General features: G+C 50.5%; 1 protein-coding gene across 1 annotated transcript; it reads right to left on the bottom strand.

Moving 5' to 3' along the window:
- Positions 1-3622: 3622 nt before the first annotated feature.
- Positions 3623-24576, bottom strand: ALOXE3 (arachidonate lipoxygenase 3). The gene is made up of 15 exons (XM_006062893.4): positions 24081-24576; positions 23248-23452; positions 22034-22115; positions 21366-21485; positions 20934-21059; positions 18419-18522; positions 17740-17912; positions 16847-16990; positions 16535-16738; positions 16363-16449; positions 15693-15862; positions 15001-15122; positions 10091-10191; positions 9357-9527; positions 3623-4944 (listed from the first exon to the last, which is right to left on the bottom strand). The coding sequence occupies exons 1-15, from the start codon at positions 24285-24287 to the stop codon at positions 4765-4767; spliced, it is 2196 nt and encodes a 731-aa protein (XP_006062955.1). The 5' UTR covers positions 24288-24576; the 3' UTR covers positions 3623-4764.
- Positions 24577-24647: the final 71 nt, after the last annotated feature.

Below are 24647 nucleotides of genomic sequence, written 5' to 3'. Positions count from 1 at the left end.
TCTCCAGCTCAGGGCATTTTTCAGATGAGGCATGTCTTCTAATGCTAATTTTGGTGCAGGCCAAATAGCATCCCTCCTCGTGGAAAGACAAGCTGCCTGTGACTTCCCTGGTGGTTCAGGGGCTAAGACTCTGTGTTCCTAATGTGAGGCTTGGATTCGATCCCAGGTTAGGGAACTGGATCCCACAAGCTGCCATGAAGATCTACGATTCCACATGCTGCAACTAAGACCTGGCACAGCCACATTAAAAAAAAATTATCTGACTGTGCCCTGATATCATTCCAGTGTATCTTGGTCCTGCTGTTCTAAGTCAAAGCCCAGTTTTAAGAGGTGGGCACACCCAGCCTTTGCCACAGTCCTTCTGGCCACAAGGTGGCGACGTTGGGTGTTTCTCATTCTTTGATTTTATTCAAGCATGAACAAAATCTGGTGCGACATCCCCGGACACCTCTTCATACACAATGCCACGGCGATCCTCTTCTTCCAGCATCACAGGTGCAGGAAGTAAAAATTCAGTCTTTGGCAGAGCCAAATGCTACCCCACACACACTCCCCAAGACACTGTGACTCTGGCCAGAGAGAGACTGTGACCAGGATTTGGTCAGGTACAGAATTTGACTCAGGAGGCAGAAGAGGGGAGGGGGGCTAGACGTGAAGTCTAGGAAAGCAGGACTATGGGAAAGTTGGATGGCTGTGAAGAAAGATCTGGATGACTGACTTAAGGGCTGCACAAATCTCTATTTTTAAGGGCTACAGGGCTGGAAGGGAGAATATTAGCCTCCGCATATTACTATCAGTTTCAGTCAGGGTGGGCTAGACTATGCTGCAACAACAGTCCCCAAATCTCAATGGCCTAACTCAGCAAAAGTTTATTTCTTACTCAGCTCCATCCCCAGCTCAGGTCAGCAGGGGGCTCTGCTCTAGTTCCTCAAAGACAGAAGCTGATGGAAGCACCCTCACATTACTGGCTTCTAGAACAGAGGCCATCGCCATGAAAAAGAAATGCAAAAAAGCAAAATGGCTGTCTAAGGAGGCCTTAGAAATATCTGTGAAAAGAAGGGAAGTGAAAAGCAAAGGAGAAAAGGAATGATATACCCATTTGAATGCAGAATTCCAAAGAATAGCAAGGACAGATAAGAAAGGTTTCCTCAGCAATCAATGCAAAGAAATAGAGGAAAACAATAGAATGGGAAAGACTAGAGATCTCTTCAAGAAAATTAGAAACATCAAGGGAACATTTCATGCAAAGATGGGCTCAATAAAGGACAGAAATGATAGGGACCTAACAGAAGCAGAAGATATTAAGAAGAGGTGGCAAGAATATACGGAAGAACTATACAAAAAAGATCTTCATGCCCCCAAATAATCACAATGGTGTCATCACTCACCTAGAGCCAGACATCCTGGAATATGAAGTCAAGTGGGCCTTAGGAAGCATCACTATGAACAAAGCTAGTGGAGGTGATGGAATTCCAGTTGAGCTATTTCAAATCCTGAAAGAAGATGCTGTGAAAGTGCTGCACTCAATATGCCAGCAAATTTGGAAAACTCAGCAGTGGCCACAGGACTGGAAAAGGTCAGCTTTCATTCCAATCCCAAAGAAAGGCAATGCCAAAGAATGCTCAAACTACCGCACAATTGCACTCATCTCACACACTAGTAAAGTGATGCTTAAAATTCTCCAAGCCATGCTTCAGCAATACACGAACTGTGAACTTCCAGATGTTCAAGCTGGTTTTAGAAAAGGTGGAGGAACCAGAGATCAAATTGCCAACATCCGCTGGATCATGGAAAAAGCAAGAGAGTTCCAGAAAAACATCTATTTCTGCTTTATTGACTATGCCAAAGCCTTTGACTGTGTGGATCACAATAAACTGTGGAAAATTCTTTAAGAGATGGGAATACCAGACCGCCTGACCTGCCTCTTGAGAAACCTATATGCAGGTCAGGAAGCAACAGTTAGAACTGGACATGGAACAACAGACTGGTTCCAAATAGGGAAAGGAGTACGTCAAGGTTGTATATTGTCACCCTGCTTATTTAACTTATATGCAGAGTACATCATGAGAAACGCTGGGCTGGATGAAGTGCAAGCTGGAATCAAGATTGCTGGGAGAAATATCAATAACCTCAGATATGCAGATGACACCACCCTTATGGCAGAAAGTGAAGAAGAACTAAAGAGCCTTTTGATGAAAGTGAAAAAGGAGAGTGAAAAAGTTGGCTTAAAGCCCAACATTCAGAAAACTAAGATCATGGCATCTGGTCCTGTCACTTTATGGCAAATAGATGGGGAAACAGTGGAAACAGTGGCTGACTTTATTTTTCTGGGCTCCAAAATCACAGCAGATGGTGATTGCAGCCATGAAATTAAAAAACGCTTGCTCCTTGGAAGGAAAGTTATGACCAACCTAGATAGCATATTAAAAAGCAGAGACATTACTTTGTCAACAAAGGTCCGTCTAGTCAAGGCTACAGTTTTTCCAATAGTCATGTATGGATGTGAGAGTTGGACTATAAAGAAAGCTGAACACTGAAGAATTGATGCTTTTGAACTGTGGTGTTGGATAAGACTCTTGAGAGTCCCTTGGACTGCAAGGAGATCCAACCAGTCCATCCTAAAGGAGATCAGACCTGGGTGTTCATTGGAAGGACTGATGTTGAAGCTGAAACTCCAATACTTTGGCCACCTGGTGGGAAGAGCTGACTCACTGGAAAAGACCCTGATGCTGGGAAAGATTGAGGGCAGGAGGAGAAGGGGATGACAGAGGATGAGATGGTTGGATGGCATCACTGACTCAATGGACATGGGTTTGGGTGGACTCCGGGAGTTGGTGATGGACAGGGAGGCCTGGCATGCTGCGGTTCATGGGGTTGCAAAGAGTCAGACACGACTGAGCGACTGAACTGAACTGAACTGAGAACAGAGGCAGAGAGGTCTCAAGGGCTTATGCCAGCAATTAAATACTCCTGCCTGGAGATGACCCACATCACTTCTGCTCTTCACTTGTTGGTCAGAACTCATCCACGACTCCACCCATGCACAAGAGCACCACAGCTTGAGTCTTCCATGAGTTCAGAAGAGGAACCAGATCTCAGGGGCAATGGTGACAACCTGACACCCAGAAACTGGATTCTCAGGCTTTGCAAAATACCTTTTTTTTTGTAAGAATGCCAGATTTATTCATATTAGAAAATCAGCATAACTCACTACATTAACTAAAGGAGAAAAAAATATAGGCTATTTATGTATTTTATTAACTTTTTATTTTATATTGCAGTAACAGCCAGTTAACAATGTTATGACAGTTTCAGGTACACAGCAAACTCACTCAGCCATACCTAATACCTATGTTTTTTGTATCGACCCCTTGAGTCTAGCGGAGAAGGCAATGGCACCCCACTCAGTACTCTTGCCTGGAAAATCCCATGGACAGAGGAGCCTGGTAGGCTACAGTTCATGGGGTCGCTAAACCCTCTCCAGTGTTCTTGCCTGGAGAATCCCAGGGATGGGGGAGCCTAGTGGGCTTCCGTCTATGGGGTCGCACAGAGTCAGACACGACAAGCAACTTAGCAGCAGCAGCAGCTTGAGTCTGGATACTCTTTCACCTCCTGATGGATGACACACTCTGTCTGGGAGGTGAAGGAATGTAGGGCCTGGCTAGGTAATGGGTTGAGCTGGGAGGCTTCCTGTCTCCAGAGCAGCTTTCTAGGGACTCATTGTGGCTCCTTCTTTCTCTCATCTCTGAATACCCCACCTATCTACATACACACAGGTACAAAAAGGAAAATGAAATGGGAACCAAGTATACTGATTTTGGGGCTTCCCAGGAGGTGCTAGGGGTAAAGAACCAGACTGCCAATGCAGGAAATGTAAGAAACATGGGTTCAATTCCTGGGTGGGGAGGTCTCCTGGAGGAGGGCATGGCAACCCACTAGTATTCTCTAGTATTGTTACTTAGAGAATCCCCATGGACAGAGGAGCCTGGCCGGCTACAGCTCATAGGGTCCCAAAGAGTCGTACACAACTGAAGCGACTTAGCATGCATAGTAATTTTTATTGAAGTTTCTGGGCTTAAGGACAGAAAGTGGGTGGTGGATGATAGTCAGGATAGGACAGAGTTGGGGAGAGACTCTCCACACACACACACACACTCAAGCCAGGAAGCTTGGCCCTGAGAACTACAGTTAGAGGTACAGGTAAGCTGGGCTCTAATTCTAATCCTTCCGTAAAGATGCAGGGGTCAAAGTGGACCACATGGCAGATCCAGAGCACACATCCTTCCTTGTCCAGTTTCCAGGTTCTTTCAAAGGAGGAAGTTGGATTGGGTTGGTCCTAGGATGGGAGGAAGGTGGAAACAAAGAGGTGAAGTAGGAGAAAGAATTTAGGAATGAGAGAGGACTGGGAAGGCGGGGTCAAAATTCCAAGCTGGGCCTGATGAGAGGAGGTAGATTTTTCATAGAATACGGGGAATAGGCTAGGCTTTCACAGGAGGCTGCCCAAAGGAGGACAAGGGATGATGGAGATCCTTCCTTTCGAAGAGCCTGTTGTGCGTTTGACTTCAGTCAGCAGATGCTCATCGCGGACACTGCCGGACTGGTCCCTCCCAGCTCAGGGCCCAGTTCATGCGATGCTAGAGCCATCGTGGGCACAAAACGCGTCGAGAAAGTGAAGGCTGATCAAGAACAAAGAGGACAGAAGGGCCTGGAGGACCCTGAGAAGCTGGCCCACCTCACGCTAGCGCTAGCGGTAAGAGGAGGGGGTTAAATGGAAACGCTGTTCTCAATGAGGGGAGGGTCCAGGTAGGCGTAGGGCAGCTCCAGGGCCCGGTTCCGCTCCTGGATGTCTCGCGAGATCTGAGCCAAGCGGTTCTGGAAAACAGCGATGCTCCGGCGCGGGGCCTCCTCTGTAAAGTGCTCGTCCGGGTAGGTGCCCAGGGGCCTCTGAGAGAAAATCACGTGTGGGGTCAGGATGATGTTCAGGGCCACAGTTGTCAACAAATGCAGTCAAGGTGGCTTCTAAAGGCAGGCGTCACCCAGCCACGGCCACTATAAACGCAAACTCTTGAAACCCCGGAACCACCGTTCCAGCCACCTGCGCAGAGCAGCCCGCTGATCCCTTAAAATGTCCCTTGCTGTGCCTGGGCCACTGCTCTATGAATGAAACATAACCACGTGCTTAACACTACTGAAATCAACATAAACGTCCCACCAGATATGCCCAAGAATACACAAAAGGCAACCCCTGAAGACAACCAGTTCTGAGGCGTCTCCCAGTCAGCCACCGTGCTTTCCAGCCTAGCCAACCTCTATTCAACAATAGCGCAATGAACTGGTCAGTCCCACCCTGTGGCAGAACAGGACTGCCCCTCTGGGCTTGACCGCAGTGCACCACTGGCTCGCCGTCAGGGTTCCTGGGGCCAGCCTCTTAACCAGCACACGCTGCTCACATAATAAAACTGGTGCCAACAATCTGATGTTTAAAAAATTCTTTGCCTTGTTTTATTGCACCAACGGAGCCTCCTCAAACTGTTAAATCGCAGCCTTGTTTTCTCCTCCCTGACTTTAATGACTTCTATTGTTTCAACATAAGGCCAGTGTTTTCTTTTCTGAAATATCAAAACTCCATAAGGGAGTTTCATCTTATACTGAGTTTTTATTAGTAATGGCCATTCTCATTTATCAAACACTTTTCCAGCATGTATTGATTGAGATGATTACATGGTGTGTTTCTTTACTGATGTAATGATGGATATTGTTAGATTTCATCAAGCTGAACCAACCTTTCATTCCTAAGTTAAACTATACTTCATCATGATGAATTATTGTTTTACTATATACTATTGGCTTTCATTGGCTAATGATATATTTTTAAGATTGTTGTAGCTAAGTGGAATGAGTTTATAATTTTATTTTCTTAATTACAGTGGACATGTTGCAAGAGCTTTACATGGACCATCACAACAGGACAACAATCCGATAAGACAGGTACTTCATCATTCCCACTTTACAGATAAAGAAACTGAGGCTTAGAGAGGCCCGATTACATATCCAAGGTCACACAGGTGGGAAATGTGGATCTGGGACTAGAACCCTCTATCTGAGACTCACTTCTCTTTTCTTAAGAGCACTGCTCTTGCCAGGTGCTGGTATCAGGGTTACCAGTAAAATGATTTAGGAAGCTTCTACTTTTTTCTATACTTTGAAGCAGTGTGAATGACTTAGGAATTATTTGTTCCTTGAAAGTTTAATAGAATCTCCCTTTACAAGGAGAGGGATCAGATCTTTTACAACCCTTTTCATTTATGTATGGTTTTCACCTCTTCTGGTATTTTGCTTTTTTTTTGTTTGCTTGGGGTTTTTTAAGTTTTCCTAAAAAAATCACTTATTTCATCTAGGTTTCCAGATTTGTTTGCATAAAACTATAAGTAGTATTTTCTTCTAATTTTTCCATTCTTCTCATACCTTTTCCATTCCTGATGTTGTACATTTATGTTAATTTTTTTCTTGATTTGAATCATCTCTGGTTTCTTTATTTTATTGGTATTTTCAAAGAATCAGTTTTATGTCTTATTTACCAGATCAACATCTAATTTCTGAAACTATAGTGTCACTATTGGTAAAGCAGAGCACAGAAATCTGAATGACTGGGTTCAATGCCTAATTACTAGTTGTGACCTTGGGCAAACTGCTTGGTGTCTCTGAACCTCAGTTTTCTGCCCTGTAAAATGGAGCTACTATTTGTTGAACACTTATACGCCAGTCACTGTATTAAGCATATTAAATATAGCCCCTTACTTATATTTGTATTTTGAAATAGTGCACATAAGATACCTGATTTAATGACTGATACATGATAGATCCTCAGGAAGTGATAGGTGCTGTATATTATTGTTGTTATCCTTATGACTTTCCGGGTTAGGCTTCCCACTGGCTTATGAGAAAGGGAACTCTCCACCCTCATCCTCTTGTGTACTCTTCCCTTTCCAGTGTGGTTTTGTGACTTATAATAAGAAAAATATATTTGGTTTTGTGTTTCTAGCACGGAGCTCTTAATACCCTTATAACTGCATAGTGATAGAGTGTTAAGGGTGTCTTTTGTTATTCATAATAAGCCCTTTTCAACCCCACCTGAGCTTCTGTTAACCAGGTGACTTCTGGAAATTCCCTGGGGTTGGAGGCTGGTTGCCAGAGGGATCAACCTTGTGATTAGGTTAGAACTTGCAGTCTCACCCCCCAGTCTCTGGAGAGGGGGGAGGAACTGAAGGTTGAATTAATCCCCAGTGGTCAATAATTTAATCAATCATGCCTAGGTAATGAAGCCTCTATAAAAATCCCTCATGTACGAGTTTGGAGAGCTTCCAGATTGACACCCGTGTGGAGGTGCTGGGACAGGGCCCAGAGAGGCATGGGAACTCCACGCCCTTTCCCACACTCCTCACTCTCTGGAGCGCCTCCATCTGGTTATTGCTGAGTTGTGTCATTTTAGCATGCGCCAGTTATCTAGTGAGTAAATATTTTCCTGAGCTCTGTGAGCTGTTCCCAGCAAATGATCAAAACTGAGGAGGGGTTGGGTAGAAACTCAGATGACGAGCTGGACTTGCAATTATCAGCTGAAGGGGGTGAGGAGGGTGGAGTGGAGGAGCAGTCTTGTGGGACTGAGTCCTTCACCTGTGGGATCTGACACCTCTCCAGGCGGACAGTGTCAGAATTGAGCTCAATTAGAGGACAATTGTTAGATTTCATCACGGGCTTCCCTGGTGGCTCAGACCCACATTGACACCCATGTGGAGGTGCTGGGAGAATCTGCCTACAATGCGGGAGACCTGGGTTGGGAAGATCCCCTGGAGAAGGGAATGGCAACCCACTCCAGTATTCTTGCCTGGAGAATCCCCATGGACAACGGAGCCTGGCGGGCTACAATACATGGGGTCACAAAGAGTCAGACACGACTGAGCAACTAACACAGAGGACACCCAACTGATGTTGAACTGCTTGCTGTGGGAGCCACCCCCACACATTTGGTGGCTGGAAATATTGAGAGAGAGTATTGAGAGTAGCAATGTAGTGTTCTGTGAGTAGACAAAAAAAAAAAAAAAAAAAAAAACCAGTGTTTTTCCTTTGCAATGACTGAAATGAATGTCTCCAAATCCTTGGGAAGTGAGACCAGAGAGGAGCAGCATCCGGGGATGAGTTCTTGCATTCCCAGGCAATGAGATGATAAGTTGAATCTTGTTAGGGAGATAAAATATTTGTGCCAAATGGAGTCAAGGGTGAGAAATGAGGATATCACAGCAGAGAGCTTGGGGACAAGACCAAGAGGGCAGAGGCATGACTGATGACCCAATGTGTAAATGGAGATAATGGTAATTGGTGATTCAAGGGCTGCTTCCCTGGCCTGGCCTATCTAATAGCCTCCTTGCTGTCGGTCCTGCCTCCAAAATTACCCTTCCCATCCATCTGCATAGCCACAGAAGCGCCCTTGCAAAAACACAAATTCAACCATGTCACCCCAGGCTTAAACCCTTCAATGGTTCCCGTTTGTCTTTTGAACAAATAATTGCAGCCACACTGGGCTGTTTATGCTCTTGCAAATGCACCAACAGACTCTCACCTTCACTTTGCTTCACTTGGTAGTCTTTCCCTCTGTTTAGAAACTAACCCTGCCCCTCTTTTGTCTGCCCAACACCTCCCTGCCCGAAAGGTTTCATCTTAGATGTCACCTCCTCCAAGACGTCTTCCCAGGTTTGCCTGGACTTCGTCAGGTTCCATGAGGCCCCATCCTTACCTCTTGTCACTGGGCTGTAAGCTTACGTACAACATCAAGGTTCATATCTGCCCACCAGTATCTGGCATTTGGCAGGTGCTCAAGAAGTATGGACTGAATGGAGGAATTCATGAATAATTCCTATGACACTGTGGTGCCCTTTTCCTTTCCCTGTGTGTCTCCTCAAGTAGACCATAGGATTCTTGCAGGCAGAAAGTTCTCACTCAGAGTTATGTTCCCAGTGCCCAGCACTGTGTTGACACATGGGAGGGATCCGGCAAATGTCTGGGTGAATGGATGAGTGACTGATGGGTGAGTAAGTGGTTGGATGGACGGATAGGTGGATAGACTGGTTAAACTGGTGAATTAGATGGAAGTTGTGACCCAGCCACTAAACTGGTATTTGCTTAAGTGTGTCTCTGAGGCCCAACTATCATTTCCTGAAGAAACTGAAGAACTCAAGGCAACTCAGCATAAATGCCAGATGTTGGCTCCCAAACTCCCTTGGACCGCTACCACCACCTCCACTATCCAGGCCCTGCAAATTCCCCCCAGCCCCAGACACCCCACCACCACCACCGCCACTCACCTGATCCTTGGGCTCTTGGCTGACCAACCAGAAGAGGAGAATATTATTACAAGTGGTATTCACTTCTGGGAGCGTGTCCAGGTAACTCTTCAGGGTGGTGGTCCCCTTGGTCTGCGGTGGGGGCTGCCTCATGGATGACGGGGCATTGGGCATCCAGGCCCCAAAGTCATGCTGTGGAGAGCCCCCAGCAACCCAACTGAGTCAGTTGGCCAGAAAAGAAGGACCATCTCCCTCCTCAACATCCCTGTTCCTGCCCATACCATCCTAGATCTTGCAGTTGGGAAATAAGGTGGTTGTTAAAAGGGAAGTGAGGAAGAGGGTGACCCAGGTTGGGTCACCCCTTGTTACCCCCCTACCCAGTGTTCCAGGACTGGGTCGTGTGAGTCACCCAGGAGGGAGGAGGACCCAGAGTAAAGAGGTCACTGAGAAATGAGCCTTGGGCTGGCCTGCTGCTCCACCTGGCCGCATCCTGTCCACAACAGGAGCCCCTCAGTTACTCCCTCCACAGCCCAACTTGAGTCATCATTACGAACTTGGACCAAGCTCTACTCCAGTCATCATTCAGCCCTAGTGCTGCCCTCCACCCAGTCGCCACTCCAACCCCAGCCCTATCCATAAACCTATCACAGCCTTGACCCTCCCATGCTCTCAGCCCGAACTCTGGCCTCACATCCACTGCTGAGGCTAATCTTACGTGGCCCAGTGTCCCCCAGGCCTGCCCTCTGCAGCCTCACCTGCCCACTGTTGACAGCGGCATGTTGGGCAGAGCAGTTGAAGATGATTGCAGTGAGGAATTTCACCAGCTCTCCCTGGGTGCACAGCTCGTGTGGGAAGCCTAAGAGTGAGGGGAAGGGAAGAGGGTGTGGATGGAAGGGACCAGATTCCTGAGGGAAGCTCAGGACTGGGGCTCGCTGCAGGAGGAAAGAGAGCTGCTGCTGCTGTGTCACTTTAGTCGTGTCCGACTCTGTGTGACCCCATAGACGGCAGCCCACCAGGCTCCCCCGTCCCTGGGATTCTCCAAGCAACAACACTGGAGTGGGTTGCCATTTCCTTCTCCATTGCGTGAAAGTGAAGTCACTCAGTCGTGTCCGACTCCTAGCGACCCCAGGGACTACAGCCTACCAGGCTCCTCCGTCCATGGGATTTTCTAGGCAAAAGTACTGGAGTGGGGTGCCATTGCCTTCTCCGACAGGAAAGAGAGCAATGCAGACTAAACATGTGGCTGCCACTGTCTTTAGACTAGTATTGGGATTGGGCTGAGGTTAAGGATAGGGGCTTCCCAGGTAGCTCAGTGGTAAGAATCCTCCTGCCAGTGCATTAGACGAGGGTTTGGTCCCTGAGTCAGGAAGATCCCGTGGAGGAGGAAATGGCCACCCACTCCAGTATTCTTGCCTGAAAAAATCCTATGGACAGAGGAGCCTGGTGGGCTACAGTCCATGCGGTCGCAAACAGTTGGACACAACTGAACGACTGATCATCACCCCAGGTTACGGATGGTCATCACCATGGTGTGGTCTCTGAACCGGGGGACTGGGGTAGGACTAGAAAACGCCTAGCCAGCTGAGGTCATAACAGACGAGCCAGGTTCAAGGGAACAGCACTTCTGTCTGCAGCTCGTTTTAGTACGTAATGATAGAATTCTACCCAATTCACCAAGATTTGCCTGAGCACCCAGGAGCAGATCATCTCATCCGCTGTTGGGTTTAGTGGCAGAGACAGATGGTCAGAGAGGGTGCTGCTTATAAGCCCACAGTGATGGAAGCAGAGGAAGGTTTAAGGCCAGGACTCGGCCCTTTGAGAAGATGGCAGGTTCAGCAACGGGGCTGGGTAGTTAGAGGAGGCTTTCCTGGAGGAAGAGAAGGGGCCTCCCTGGGTAGAATAATGGGGTGAGCTTCAAATGGAAAAAAAGAAGAGAAAGGCATTTTCAGGCTCAGCCCTTGGCCTTCTTTTCTGTGATCTCATTGGTCTCATCCAGGACTGTGGCCTTCACCACCTCTCACTGGCTGATGATTCCCAAGTTCACATCGCCCCTGCATGCTGGACTTGATAGTGGGTATAAATCTGCAGCTGCTAGCTGACACCTCTGCCTGAGTGTCTATGAGGCGTCTCAGACCTGACACCCGCCAGACCTCAAGCTTGACTCCCTACCCTGCACATTATTGAAACCTGTCCCCTGTGGCCACCAGTGGGCCCACTTCAGCGCTCTCCATTCAGTTGCTCCAGCCAAAATCTGTGCACTCGCTCCCCCTTTTATCTCACACCGCACAAGTCAGCAAAGTCTTGCAGAAGCCATCCTCATGCCATCACCTCCAGTCTCCACACCACCCCTTCTCCATCGTCTCACCCCTGGATGAATCTGACTGCCTCCACCCTTGCCTCTGACAGTTTGTTCTCCACATAACAGCCAGATTGAGTGATCCTTCAGAATTGTAAATCTAGTTATACCACCCCTACCTAAAATGCATTGAGGGCTTCCCACCTCACTTACCTCACCATGGCCCTGCTTAAACTGGTTCTTATTCCTTCTCTGACTTCATTCCCTTCCCCACTTTTCTCCTTCTCACCTACTCTACTCAGCTACACAGGTCTGCTGATTCCTTAAACCTGCCTGCACATTCCCACCTGAGGTCTCTGCACTGACTCCACCTCTGTCCCTACACTCTTGCCCTAGTTATCCATAGAACTAGCTCTCCCTTCCTTCAGTCTATAGCAGACAGCACCTCCTAAAAGAGGCCTTCCCTGACCTCCTAACTGAAGTAATCTCCCTACCTTGACCTGCTGTATCCCGATACTGTTTTGTTCTTCTTTTTAACCACTTGACATATTTGCTAGTTTATTATCCATATCTCCCCACAAGAATGTTAAGCTTCTTGAAGGCCAGGATTTTTGCCTGTCATGTTCACTGCCAAACCCCAGCACCTAAAACAATACTTAATAAATATTAACAGTATTTAATAAATATTACTGATTGAATGAAGTGAATGCACGAGAGGATAGGAAGCCAGAGTGGTCAGGCACAGAATCAGAAGCAAGGTGAGGGGACAGGGAGGGGACTTAATTGGATATGAGGTTACAGCACTTTGCCAGGAAGGGTGGTTTCTAGGGACTATTTCAGAGGATTACTGGGGCGGTGGCCCTGCCGAATTGGCGGCGGGCGAGTAGAGAGAGGCTGGGAGAGGTGGGATAGGTTGAGAGGCAGCTGCCACGTTGCAGGAGTAGTGAGAGGACTAAGACTAGGTGGTGGCAGTGGGAAATGATGGGTACAATAGCACCAGCCACTTAACTGGATTTAGAGAGAGAGGAAGACATCAGGAAACATGAGTCAAGATGGCACCAAGGTTTGGAGTCAGGATGACGGGAAAGAGGCTGCAACAGAGCAGATGGGGAGGCTTGAAGGAAGGACTGGGTATCTGTCTGCCTGGGAGTGTGTGGGAATTTTCCAAGTGTGCCGTTCATGGAGGATAGAATAAAAAAGCAAAGTCAGACGACATATGGGAATTCTTCTGTAGCGCATATTATTTTTTCCCTTTGAAATGTGGAAGCCAGAGGCATGCTGAGGTTAATGAACGAATGTGTTTTACCTGAAAACATGAGTGTGGTGTAAGTGTGTGCCGGTTGGAAGAGACGTTTGTCAATCTGAAGAATGTCCTGATGTGTTAAATCAGAGACAAGTTGAATAAAGAAAGACAAGACAGTTGATCCCACTCTGTGTGTTGAATAGGAAATAGATAACCCTGAAGAGAAAAACAGCTGCCCCTAGAGGAGAAGCAGTCAGGATCAGGATGCTCCCTGATTAACAGTAGTTAATCTAAAGTAAAAGAGACTTTAGAATCAAAATGAACACATATGTCATTTGGTCCTTGACTGGCTCCAGAATCAACAGGACCAACTGAAGGAGAATGGGACAAGTAAGAGCGTAACGTTGGAGATTAATTGTCAATTTTGTTAAACGTGATGCCAGCATTGTGATTGTGTAGGAAAGTGTTGTGGGGTTTTTTTTTTTTTGAGATGCATATTAATTAGAGGTAAAATGTGAAATATGTGTAAATAAACAACAGCAACAACTTAATCAAATATGGCAAGATGTTAGGAACTGTATTTAGGTGGTGGGTAAACTGCATCTAGGTAGGTAAAAGTAGAGTATCATACTCTCTACTTTTCTATATGTTCAAACTTTTGTTTGGAAAAAAAAAAAAAAACTGGAACTTCCTAGTGGTCCAGTGGTTAAGACTCCACACTTCCAAAGCAGGGGGTACAGTTTCAATCCCTGATCAAGGAAATAAGATTCCCAAGGGACTAGGCAAAAAAAAAAAAAAAAATGCTTTGGAGCCCACTACAGGTAGGACTACAAGAGCTGTTCATTCTGTTTCCTGGTGACCTGAGACCGTGCCTCCTCCTCAGGTTTCCCCAGGCAGGAATTGCTCTGGGTGGCCACCAGAAGTGCTGAGTCAGCTAAAAGTTGCATTTTCCCACCCCCCCCCCCACCCCCCGCTAAGAGAAGACATCCCAGGCAGTAAGAGTCTCCCTCCCTCCAGCTGGGGGAACTAGAGGGTGGACATTTGTGCCACTTTGAGCCTTTCATTTTCTTCCACTCACCCAGATAGAGACGCCTTGTCTGCACTTTCCAGTGCCTGAAATACAGACCGTCACACACTGGCGCCTGGGAGGTAGGCTGTGAAGAGTAGCAATGGCATGTGTAGCAATGGCCAATCGAGGCCAGAAGTCCTTCTACAGAGGATGACTTGTAGTTTTCATGTGCTGGTCTCAAGAGTGACAGTGAGACAGCCAACAAGGAAAGTTTCATCAGGGAATGGGGAAGGGGGGATTTCCAAGTATGGAATCAGCTATAGAGGAGAAACAGGAGAAAGGATCGTTCTGTTAGGGAAGGGTAGAGCGAGAGGAGACAGAGATCCAGGACAAACCAGAGCTGGAATCAGGATCAGGAGGCGGCAGAAGCCCTGAAAGAAAGGGGAGGTCAGAAAGACACACCCTTCCTGGAGCAAAGGGAAGACTTTAAGGAGGGGAGGGCAGTCGGGGGCATCTGCTTGCACTTAGGTTAAGCAAAGGAGGCCTAAGAGGACTGGTCGGTTGGGTCTCAAAGGCCTCTCAGGCAGTGTCAAAAGAGAGGGGAGAGCCAGGGACAGGTGACACGTGTCAGTAAGGAGGAATCAGGCAGCAGCAGCACCAAGCTACTCCATGAAGCCACAAGTGAGAGAGGTTGGTGGCTGGAGGGGCCACCTGGCAGGATAGGCATAAGAGGGTATGAGAGAGAGTCCCAGAGTCCTTAGTGCTGGAGGCTGGAGATGGCTTCTTTTTTTTTTTTTTTTTTTGGAGATGGCTTCTACCATAAAGCAACACATCCCCAGATCTCAGCAAGTGAAGGTGAATGGGTGGCAAAGGTCGAGCAGGGACCATGTAGTGGCTGAAAGCAAGGGTACCAGAGATGCTGGGAGCTGGCTCTGGGCCCTGCCTCTGCCACTTACTGCCAGTGCGGCCTTCTCTACGCCTTCCCTTATCTATCCAGTGGGGCTAATGATGGCATGTGCTTTAAAGGCTGCTCAGTGAATAAGAACTGGGGGCCTGGTAGGGCCAAGGGGGACAGCGGGTCATTGGGTCTGTAGCTGGGGGGACGGGGAGGGGATACCTGAGCTTTCCCGGCCCAGAAATGCCTGAGCAAAAATCTCTCCAACCCAGGCCTGCAGCTCTGAATCCTGCTGCACAGATGCGTCACTGGTATAATAGTAGCCCACGATTTCTGAGACGAAGCTGCAGGAAAAAGATGTCCCTGCTCCAGCAGTGACTCTGGGTTCAGGCCGGCCCCAAAATCAAGGCCCAAGGCTTCTCAGGCTAGTGCGAGTTAGCTGCCCAGAGTCCACTGCGAGTCCATGGAGGTTCAGTGGGGACCCCCATATTCAGTTGGAACCACAGTGCCCAGGCTTCCTCAAGTCTCAGCGCCACTCCAGAGTCATGGGTGCTGAGGAGAGGCTGACATGAGGCCTCCCCTCCCGACCTGGGAGAAAGGAAGACCAGTCCACCTGGAGGCCCCGCCCACATCTAGCTGTTGCCCCTGCCCTGACCTCTCAGGACTCCGTGTCCTTCCCGTCCTCTGCCACATTCACACACAGCCCAGGCCCTCCCCAGCCCACAGCTACCTGCCATTTCATGAGGAACCCCAACCCCCAATTCTCACCCTTGCGGTGCCCCATGCTGCGCTCTAAACACCTGAAACCCCGGAGCACCAAGTGCCCCATCCTACATGAGCACACAGATCCACACTGTTCCCTTGGCCAGGAGGCCCTGGTGGGGCCAGATTGGCCACAGGCCCCAGGCCCACACCTCTCAATGGCCGCCCAGATCTTCAAGCCGTCATCTCGGTAATGGTAGTTGGGGATATCCAGGACACCGCGGGCCCGCAGGCTGTCCGGAAGGCAGAAATTGGTGTAGGTGAAATGGGCCAGACCGGTGCTCATGAGGTAGAGGAGGCCCTGCCTCCCAATGGACGTGACCTGAGGACACAACACAGCTGGTCTCCGCAACCGGCCCAACCCCCACCCCAGAGATGGGCCTAGAGACTCAGCAGAGGGAATTTTCCAGTTAATCAAGCATCCAAGACCAAGAATTAAACACCCATAAGAGCAGGACGTGGGCTGCGCAGGCTGCGGCCTTACTGCATGCGTAGGAGGTAATCCTTAGCTGTTTGGTAACTAGAAGAATGAACTGAATCCCGGGCGAGCCGGGAGGGGAGCGCCAACGCGGGGTCAGCGGGCAGGTGTGCTCAGGCTGGGGTGCCTTGCCCACCTCCAGGAGCCTTTGGAGTTGGAGCCTGATGAGGTGGGGCGGGTGGAGGGGATTGGAGGGAGGGAGGCGGGGTTGCGGGCGGGGCAGGTAGAAGACTTGTGGAAAGGGGTGGACCGGGAATGGGGAATGGGATTGGCGGTCCCATTGTGGGCGGGGCAAGGTGCCATCAGGGGCGGAGCCCCGGGGAAAGGCAGGGTAGAGGCCACACCTTGTCCACAAGGCCCTCAGGATTGAGCAGCGTAGCACGGGCGATGGTGTTCACCTGCAACGTGTAGCGAGTGTGGGGAAGCAGAAGCTGCAAGTGGGATAAGGTCACAAGAACCGAAGGTCAGGGGAGAAGGCCACCGTGCCCCGCCCCCCCACCCGAGGGTCACCCAGACCTTGTAGATAGGATGGCAGAGCGGCAGCTGACGCAGCGTGGCCATGGCGAAGGCCTCGCACAGCAAATGTGTGCACAAAAAGTGCGTGTTGTTCTCGTGCACCAGGAACTCAGAGTTGCGCACCCACGTCTTCGCCAGCAGCCAGTCCCAGTCGGTGTCAGTGGGCAAGAAGATGGGACTGTCGGGCCCAGGGGTCTGGCAGAGCTGCATCGAGGAATAATTAGGGGGTGAGGCTTTAGACTGATAGGTGCCCCCCGAGGCCGCGTTCCCGAAGCCTGGTCCACACCCCCTCAAAGCCAGCCGCAGGCTCACCTGGATGGCCAAGGGCACCAGCGCCCCCTGGGGGTTGAGCCACAACAGGCAGAGCGGGGCGGCCACGTACTGGGGGCGGCCGTTTATGCAGTGGACCGGGGCCTCCGCCAGGATCCAGTAGTCCGCTAGGAAGATGTTGCCCCTCTGGGGAAGTTGCACGGAGCCTTAGAGTGTCTTCCGTACCCGCGCTCTGCTCCCCTCTCCGTTCTCTGTCCACTCCCACTCCAGCCTGGGCCTCAGTGACGCGTGGTGCCTGCACTAAAGGCCAGTGTTGGGAATCTCACCCTTCCCAGAATGTCCGGAATGAGGTCCAGCTGAATCCTTCCTTGTGCAACCTCTCACCTGGCTTCCCAGCCTCTTGGACAAGCCAGCATCCTCTCCTCCTCTCCCCATCACTGGTCCTTCCTATTCTGTCAACTCAGATGACTTGAGTGTATTTAGTATCAATAAAATCAACACAGGAAGAGAATTCGCCAACCACAACTCCAGCCTTCTGGAGGATGCCTGAGGGCTTGACTGGGTCAAGATCAGAGACTGTGTGGGTCATCATCTTCTCCCATACCCCCAGAGTTCCTACTTCTCCAGGATTGTCCTTACTCTGTCTAGTGGCACTGCCTTTGGCCTGTCCTAAAATGGCTTTCTTTGGGCCTCAGCACCTGGGATCTTGGAGGCCCCAGAACAGGGGCAGGGCCTCTTCCTCCAAGCTGTCACGTTCATGCATACCAGTTCACCAGGCCCTGTCTCATGCCTCAAGCCTGAGGCCCATCTGGGCCTTACCCATAACTATTCTGCTTAAAAGGTGCCAGGCTGGGGATGAGGCCTACAGGCTGGATGCAGCCATCCCACCCTTACCCTCCACACCCGTCCCTTCTCCCTACTGGCAGCTTACCCACCTCTAACTCTGTCTGCAGGCAGGTGCCTGGTCCCAGTGAAGGAGCCACCATGTCATTGGTGATAGGCAGCTTGCTGGGCAAGCTGGAGAGGCAATGGAGCATGACAGGGTTGACACCGTTCAGGTACTGGTACCCGAAGAACTGGTCTTCACACCAGTGCTCTCTGACGTACTCTGGGGGACAAGAGAGGGGGCCAGTTGGGCTGAAACCACTTCACTAGATCCTGCTCAGCCCAGCACTTTGCTAATCACTATGGTTTAGTCTTTCCTCCCAGCAGTCCTATGAGTAGGTGTAATTATATCTTCAGTTTAACATGGGACTCTAAGAGGCAGAGTGACTTGCTCAGTTGGGTGGCAGACTCGAACATATGTCTGGCCCCAAAGCCCAAACCTCTTGATGACAGGGGTAGGGGAAGAGAGGTAAGTGCACCTGACCAGGATCAGGACTCCCTAAGTGACCCTTGACCCCCGCTCTGTCCCCACTTGCCTATTCTTGTCCCCACCCAGAGGAAGGAGAGATGGGTTCCTGAGAGGAGTCTGGGAGAGGGCCCCCAGTGAAGTCAGGAGCCCTGCCCACTGGAATCCCACAACCCAGAATTCAGCTTTTTCCCAGCTTGAGGCAGAGGAGCCTGAGTACAGGGTCAAGTGGAGAATGGACCTCTCCACCTGGCTCTGCACACCTGAAGTGAGGGTCTTGTGGCAACGCATGATATTCCGGATGTCATCCAGCTTCTTCCAGGAACCCTTGCGGTCCACTAACCCTCGAAGCTTCATGCCCAAGGACCTATGGGAGGGGAAGTTGGGCTTGGGGCTGAGGGCTGCCATGGGCACTGTGCCCCCAGCCTAGAGCCCTGGAGGAATTTCCCTGTCCAGGGCTTGTTAAGCTGTGCCTGTCCTAGAGAACCATCTCCTACATCTCCACCACATATCGACTACCTGTCCTTCTGTGTGCATCTTAGATGCAAAGTCCTTCATGAAGCATTGTCCGATCACCCCTCAAACATAGACCTTGTGTGTATCTTTCCAAAAATACCCACTACTTCCTTCATTATATTGTGAACCCTTCATTATGTCACTACTCAAATCAACTCCTATTATACTGTGGGCTCCTTATGGCCAGGACTGGGCTGTGTTGCCCTGACATACCCAGTTTGTAACAATCGCTCACTAGCTAGGCCAAGTCAAATGGAAGGGAATGGAACAGAGGACAGGCAGGTGTGTGGCAGTCGGTCAATAAAGTAAGCTGTGGAAGGAGGCAGATGTGTCATGAAGAGTGTGGGCACCTGGAGAAGGCATGGGGGGAAGGGGGCAATAGTGACCTGACAAGCCCCGGGACAGTTTCCTATGTGCTCGGTAAGGAGCCACTCACTCCTTCCATGAACCTGTGCTGAGCGGCTGCCCCCTAAGATCCTGCTGCTGCTGCTGCTGCTAAGTCGCTTCAGTTGTGTCTGACTCTGTGCGACCCCATAGACGGTAGCCCACCAGGCTCCTCCGTCCCTGGGATTCTCCAGGCAAGAACACTGGAGTGGGTTGCCATTTCCCTCTCCAATGCATGAAAGTGAAAAGTGAAAGTGAAGTCACTCAGTCGTGTCCGACTCTTCACGACCCCATGGACTGCAGCCTACCAGGCTCCTCCGTCCATGGGAGTTTCCAGGCAAGAGTACTGGAGTGGGGTGCCATTGCTCTCTCCTTCTAGGGGATGGGAAAAACTCAACAGGAGCATGATCATTAAAACAGAGGCTGAGGAGGCAAGAGAGGAGAAATAAAAGGCCTTCCTTTTCCAAGGCCTGCCACTCACGTCCTTTAGGGCACCCTGCAATCACGCCACACTAAAGCCCAGTGACTCCCTTCCCTCCATAAATGACCAGAGACTGCCAAATGCCAACTCCTCTTCCCACTGGACCTTCTCTGAGCCCCACACCGGCACTCCACATGGTCTCCTGGGCCCTCCCCTGCCTCGACCCACATATCCATCTGGGGACCAGCTCAGGTGATACTAGCTTCTGAGATGCTCCTTAGTCCTGCCGGGGCCTCTCAGTGGGTCCTTGTCCTGAAACCTGAGCCCCCTTGTGTCTGCCTGTGGACACACGCAAGCTCCATACCCCGCCTCACCCCTACATCCCCTTCCACTAGTTCTTCTCCAGAAGAACGGCTGTGGCACCGAAGCCCAGAACATGAGGATCCAGCTCCTTGCTGTGGCCTCCTCTGGGCCTGCTGATGCAGCAGGTAGCAGGTGGCTGAGCCCCACAAAATGACCTGGGTCTTCCCAGGACCCACCCATTCCCCTCTCCTTTCCTCTCTCCCAGCCCAAAGCTTCAATCCCATCTGTCTCCCAGCAACCACCTCCTGACCCCTGCTCCTGTCAGGACCAGATGTCAACTGGATCCCCTCCAGCCACGTCACACTCAGAACCTCAGACTTGAGCTGCCCGTGACCCCACCAATATTAACTAACACCCACCAATATTAATTAACTGCCTTGCAGATACATCTCCCCAGGGGAGCCCGAGCCCGTGAGTCCATCACAGCCAAGACTGTATCCTAATACTACAACTTTTTGTGCTGGATATTAGCTTTTTTTTTTTTTTTTTTTGGCTGCACTGTGCAGCCTTCAAGATCTTAGTTTCCTGACCAGGAATCAAACCCGTGCCCCCTGCAGGGGAAGCATGGAGTCTTAACCACTGGACCACCAGGGATGTTCCCTGGATGTTAGCTCTCTAAAGTTTTCCCCTACACCTATGAAGTCAGTATGAATATTATTGTCATAAATGAGAAAACTGTTTAAAGGCTATATGAAAATCAAGGTCATAAAGCTAGAAAGCATTGGCCAGGAAATTGAACCTGAGGTGTCCTGACCACCTCCTTAAATCTTAAAAGACTGGCCCTCTCTGGTCCTGCTCAGACTGGTCCCACTAGCAGTGACTGGGACCGTGCTCTGCTCAGGGTAAGTGCTCAATTAATTCTATTGGTTTGAGGACTGGAAAGAGAAGGAGAGTTTAAGAGCTAAGAGGTGATGATGGGGAGCTAGAGAAGAGTTGCTTAAAAAGAGAGTGGAGATGGGGCAGGGGGAGATGAAGGAGAGACTGGGGGTGGGGTGGATGGAGGGGAGACAGGGGCAGAGATGTAGATATGATTGATCAAAGGGACAGAAGCAGAGGGAGAGGGAGCAGGAGTGCAGAGAGGGCAGTGGCCTCACGTGGGGATGGCGTTGAAGAGCAGCGAGGTCGTCTTGGTGGCGGAGTAGCGAATATTGGGCTCCATGTGCAGCAAGGAGGGGATGTCAATTTTCATGGGGAAGCCAGGCAGGTACTGATTCCCACTGCTGGGGAGCAGGGAAGCAGAAGGGCAGAAACCAGTCAGAGGGACCTGCAGTCCATTCCCCTTAATTCCTCCTCTCTCTCCTCCCAGAGAGTCCCCAGGCCTCTGCTTACTCCAGGTACCTCCCCTGCCCTCTCCCCTCCTCTCTGCCAGACTCCTGGGGCCATCCCCACCTATTCTGCTCCAGACACTTGAATTAAACTGCATTTGTCACAGACTATGACTCCCAAGCTGCCCAGCCAAGTCCTCACAGCAGACCCTTCACTTCATGCCCTTCCAGCTTCTTCCCCAACTCTCAGTCCACCCTCACCTGTCACCTGGGTCTGCACAAGGCGCTGTCTTGGTCAAGGCAAATTTCTTATCTGACTCCATCTCCTCAAAGCTGCTGACATCTATAATGCGGGGGAAGCCAGGGGCGTAGACTTTCCAGCTTCCAGGGGAAAGAGATTGAAGTGGCAAGTGAAGGTTAGGGTAAACAGAAGCCTTAGCTTTTAAAGACACAACTTTAAATTAAAACTCCCAGAAACCACCCACTTTCTGAGCAGGTGACAAGGAATTGAAGTATGTTTGTTTTTTTTCCCTGAAGACACTGGGCTTCAGATCTGGGTAGTATTTGAGGATGGCATGAATATCCAAGCTGGTTTAGAGTTGGGTTTGTGTTGAGATCAAGATCATGGCTGGTTTGGGGGTGAGGCTCAGGATGGGCTGAAGTTGGCCAATCCTAGGGTCATGTCTGGTATCTGGGTCACATCAAGGACAGCTGAGGGTTGAGTGTGGATCCATTGATGGTATTGGGGACACTTATCAGTACTTGTGTTTTGGGCCTGGACTCAGGGTCAGCATTAGATTGAGATTTGAATGAGGGTGGTGATCAGAGTTGGGCCCCCAAAGTTGGAACTGAGGTTAGAGTTAGTAACAGTCTGATTAAGGATCAGGTCAGAGTAAGATGGGAAAGAAGTCAAATTAGGCCACCCTCACCGGTAGCATTCCTGTCGGGCCTGGAGTTCCCGTTTCCTGTGATCCAGAAGGAGGGGAAGGGAGTCCTGACAAATAGTTCTTGCTGTGGGTAATGAAGATTACTCATTGGTAAGTCTGTTTTCAAATGACACCCCTCCAGCATGCCTTTCCTGAACCCCAACCCTTGAACCCAGTCCCTCAGGGTTGTCCCCCATTCTTTGTGCATTCATCAGTAGAAAGGATTTGGGGCAGCTTTACCCCCAGATTATAACAACTCCCTAATTGTTTACATGTGTGTCTCCTTTTCAAGACTGCAAACTCCTAGGGGGCAGAAGTCACATGGTATTCATTTTTTGTATTCCCAGCATCCAGCATGGTGCCTGGCACCATGCACAAAATGCATATTTGACACAGGACTGGTGAACAAACATGTCTTGTGAAGTGACTGGTGGATGTGTTGTGGTGACGATAGGGATTCGGAGTGCAGTCTGTGAGGAACTCAGTGTCAGCAAGGGTAATGTTCACTCACTGCACCTCACCTGACATCATCTCTCAGCCCTAAGACTCATCTCCACACTCAGACTCACCCTAGTCTTGCCTGTCTCTGGATGAGATAGCTCAGGAGATGTGGGTACGGGAAGTGGGGGGGTGGGGGCGGGGGTTGGGAGGGAAAGGGGTCCAGAGACTGAAGTAGCTTCAGTCCAGCATCCTTCAAAGCCCCCCACCCAAATTCAAGAAAGAACCTGAACAGCACCTCACAGAACTTCATCCACACCAGGAAAGCCAGTACTAGTGGCCCAGGGCCTGTCCAGCTAAATTCTCTAAACATTCAGGGCTTCTCCCCAGTTGAAATTCAATAACTCCACTTGCAGGTTAACTCCTCTCAGAGGAATTGACTCAGGAAGGAGCAGGGTGACTGTGGCGAGCATACCACCATCTCTGTGTGTTTCTGTGCGTATGACTCTGAGTGGTATGAGTGTATGTGAGTGCACACCTAGACTGGGTGTGTCTCCAGAGGGGTACATACTGCCCAGAAAGTGCCTGCATTTCAGGGTGTTCGAGGCTTGAATTTTCAGAAAGCACCTACTTGGGACCCTGAGTTGCAGTTACCCTAACTCCAGCCCTACTCTCTACACCCTGGGCTCTGTGACAGCCAACCACCCCCACCCCCCACCATCTCTGCTGCTCCCAGCAGGTGCTTCCGAAGCCCAGGCCAGCCCCTGCCTCTGACACACCTGTTCCTGGTCGAAGCTCGATAGTGCAGTAGCCCTCCATCCACTGGTAGCAGGGGAAGTGGGAAAGGGTGCCATCGGGGGCACTGACACAGATGCAGCTGCAGTACCAGGAGTCTTGGGGGAAGAACGCATAGCGCTCCTTGTGGAGCCGCAGCAGCAAGAGCTCACCCAGCTCCTCTGAGCAGCGCACCTTGTACTTCTGCACCTGGGGTGGGGGCAAGAGAGCAAGCCGGTGAGAGGCGAGGAACAGCCTAAGTCGTCCTGCACCTTGAAAAGTGCACCTACACCTACGCCTTCTACACCTCCACCTTGCCTGACAAGTACACCCGAGCTGGCTGTACCCCATGTAGTGCCTTGGCGTGTATTACAAAAAGGTATCCTTCATCTGGCAGAATCTGCTGCAGGAGCCCTGTGTGAGCAGGCTGCATTCTGACTCTCCCAAGCCTCCTTGGAGCCCCCACCCGATGTTGGCCATCTGCCAACAGTGCTGGGGCCTGGCAGAGTCAGGTAGACCCCTCTGGAGAAGAGGAAACCCAGGCTCAGAGAGGGCAAGCAGCTTCCCCAAAGCCCACCTTCAGTTATTGGAGAAGGAGCTAGGAAGCCAGTGGAATTCTCTGGAGCCCCTGCCCAGGGCTCCTTCACGGCCCTGCCTGGGTAGGATTTATGATCCCCAGGAAAGGCAAAGACCAGAATGGGGTGGCCACAAGGTCAGGGCCAGCATCCTGAGTTCTGCAGGATTTGATGAGCCCTGGGGAGAAACACCCTCCCCTCCTTCAGGATTCCCTGCACCTGGTGGCCCTCAGGGTCGCCACCTCCCTTTCTCCTCTACTCACCGATCCAGAGGCGAAGTCCCTGCCCATGCGATCCAGTCGCTGCTTGGGGCTTTCACCACATGTGCCCACCAGTGTGACAAAAATGTTGTCCAGTGTGCCAGCCATCAGGTAGGGACCGGTGGTCACACGCACGCGGTACAGGGCCATGATGGGAGGAAAGAAGGGATGCCCCAGCAGCTGGCCTGGAGGAGGTGAGCCACAGAACATGCAGGGCTGGGCTCCTGGTTTGCCGACCCGCGGGGCCTGGTTGGGCAGGATGGGCCTTTGAGGAAAAGCCCAGCTCTCTCTGGGATGCTCTAGGGCCCACTCGCTGGCTCTCTGTCTCCAGAAACTCTCTGTCCTTGCTAGCTGCGGGCTGGCTCTTCCCACCCACAGCCTTTCTCCCTACTAGTTGCTTGTTCCCCTCTGGCAAAACCGGTCCCTCTGACTGGCAGGACCAGGTTCACCCAGATAGCTATCAGGAGCCCGGGTCCTATTGGGAAGGGAGGGACCAGATGCCAGAGGGAGACAGGCATTAGGTGACGCCTGCGTGATTGGGACATTGATCTGTTCCTGGTCAGAAGCCAA

The sequence above is a fragment of the Bubalus bubalis genome, chromosome 3 (assembly GCF_019923935.1).
Source record: "Bubalus bubalis isolate 160015118507 breed Murrah chromosome 3, NDDB_SH_1, whole genome shotgun sequence".
Taxonomy (NCBI): domain Eukaryota; kingdom Metazoa; phylum Chordata; class Mammalia; order Artiodactyla; family Bovidae; genus Bubalus; species Bubalus bubalis.
The sequence above is the reverse complement of the archived record's forward strand: the minus strand, read 5'-3'. Positions and strand labels throughout refer to the sequence as shown.

Bases quoted from the DNA above. Each gene is read 5' to 3' on its own strand.
- ALOXE3 (XM_006062893.4), bottom strand. From the start codon at position 24,287: ATGTTCTGTGGCTCACCTCCTCCAGGCCAGCTGCTGGGGCATCCCTTC. The intron at 21,486-22,033 runs GTGAGGGTGGCC...TTCCCCTGGAAG, and splicing joins GCCCGACAGGAATGCTACCG to CTGGAAAGTCTACGCCCCTG. The intron at 10,192-15,000 runs GTATCCCCTCCC...CCTCACTCTTAG, and splicing joins TCTGGGCCGGGAAAGCTCAG to GCTTCCCACACGAGCTGTGC.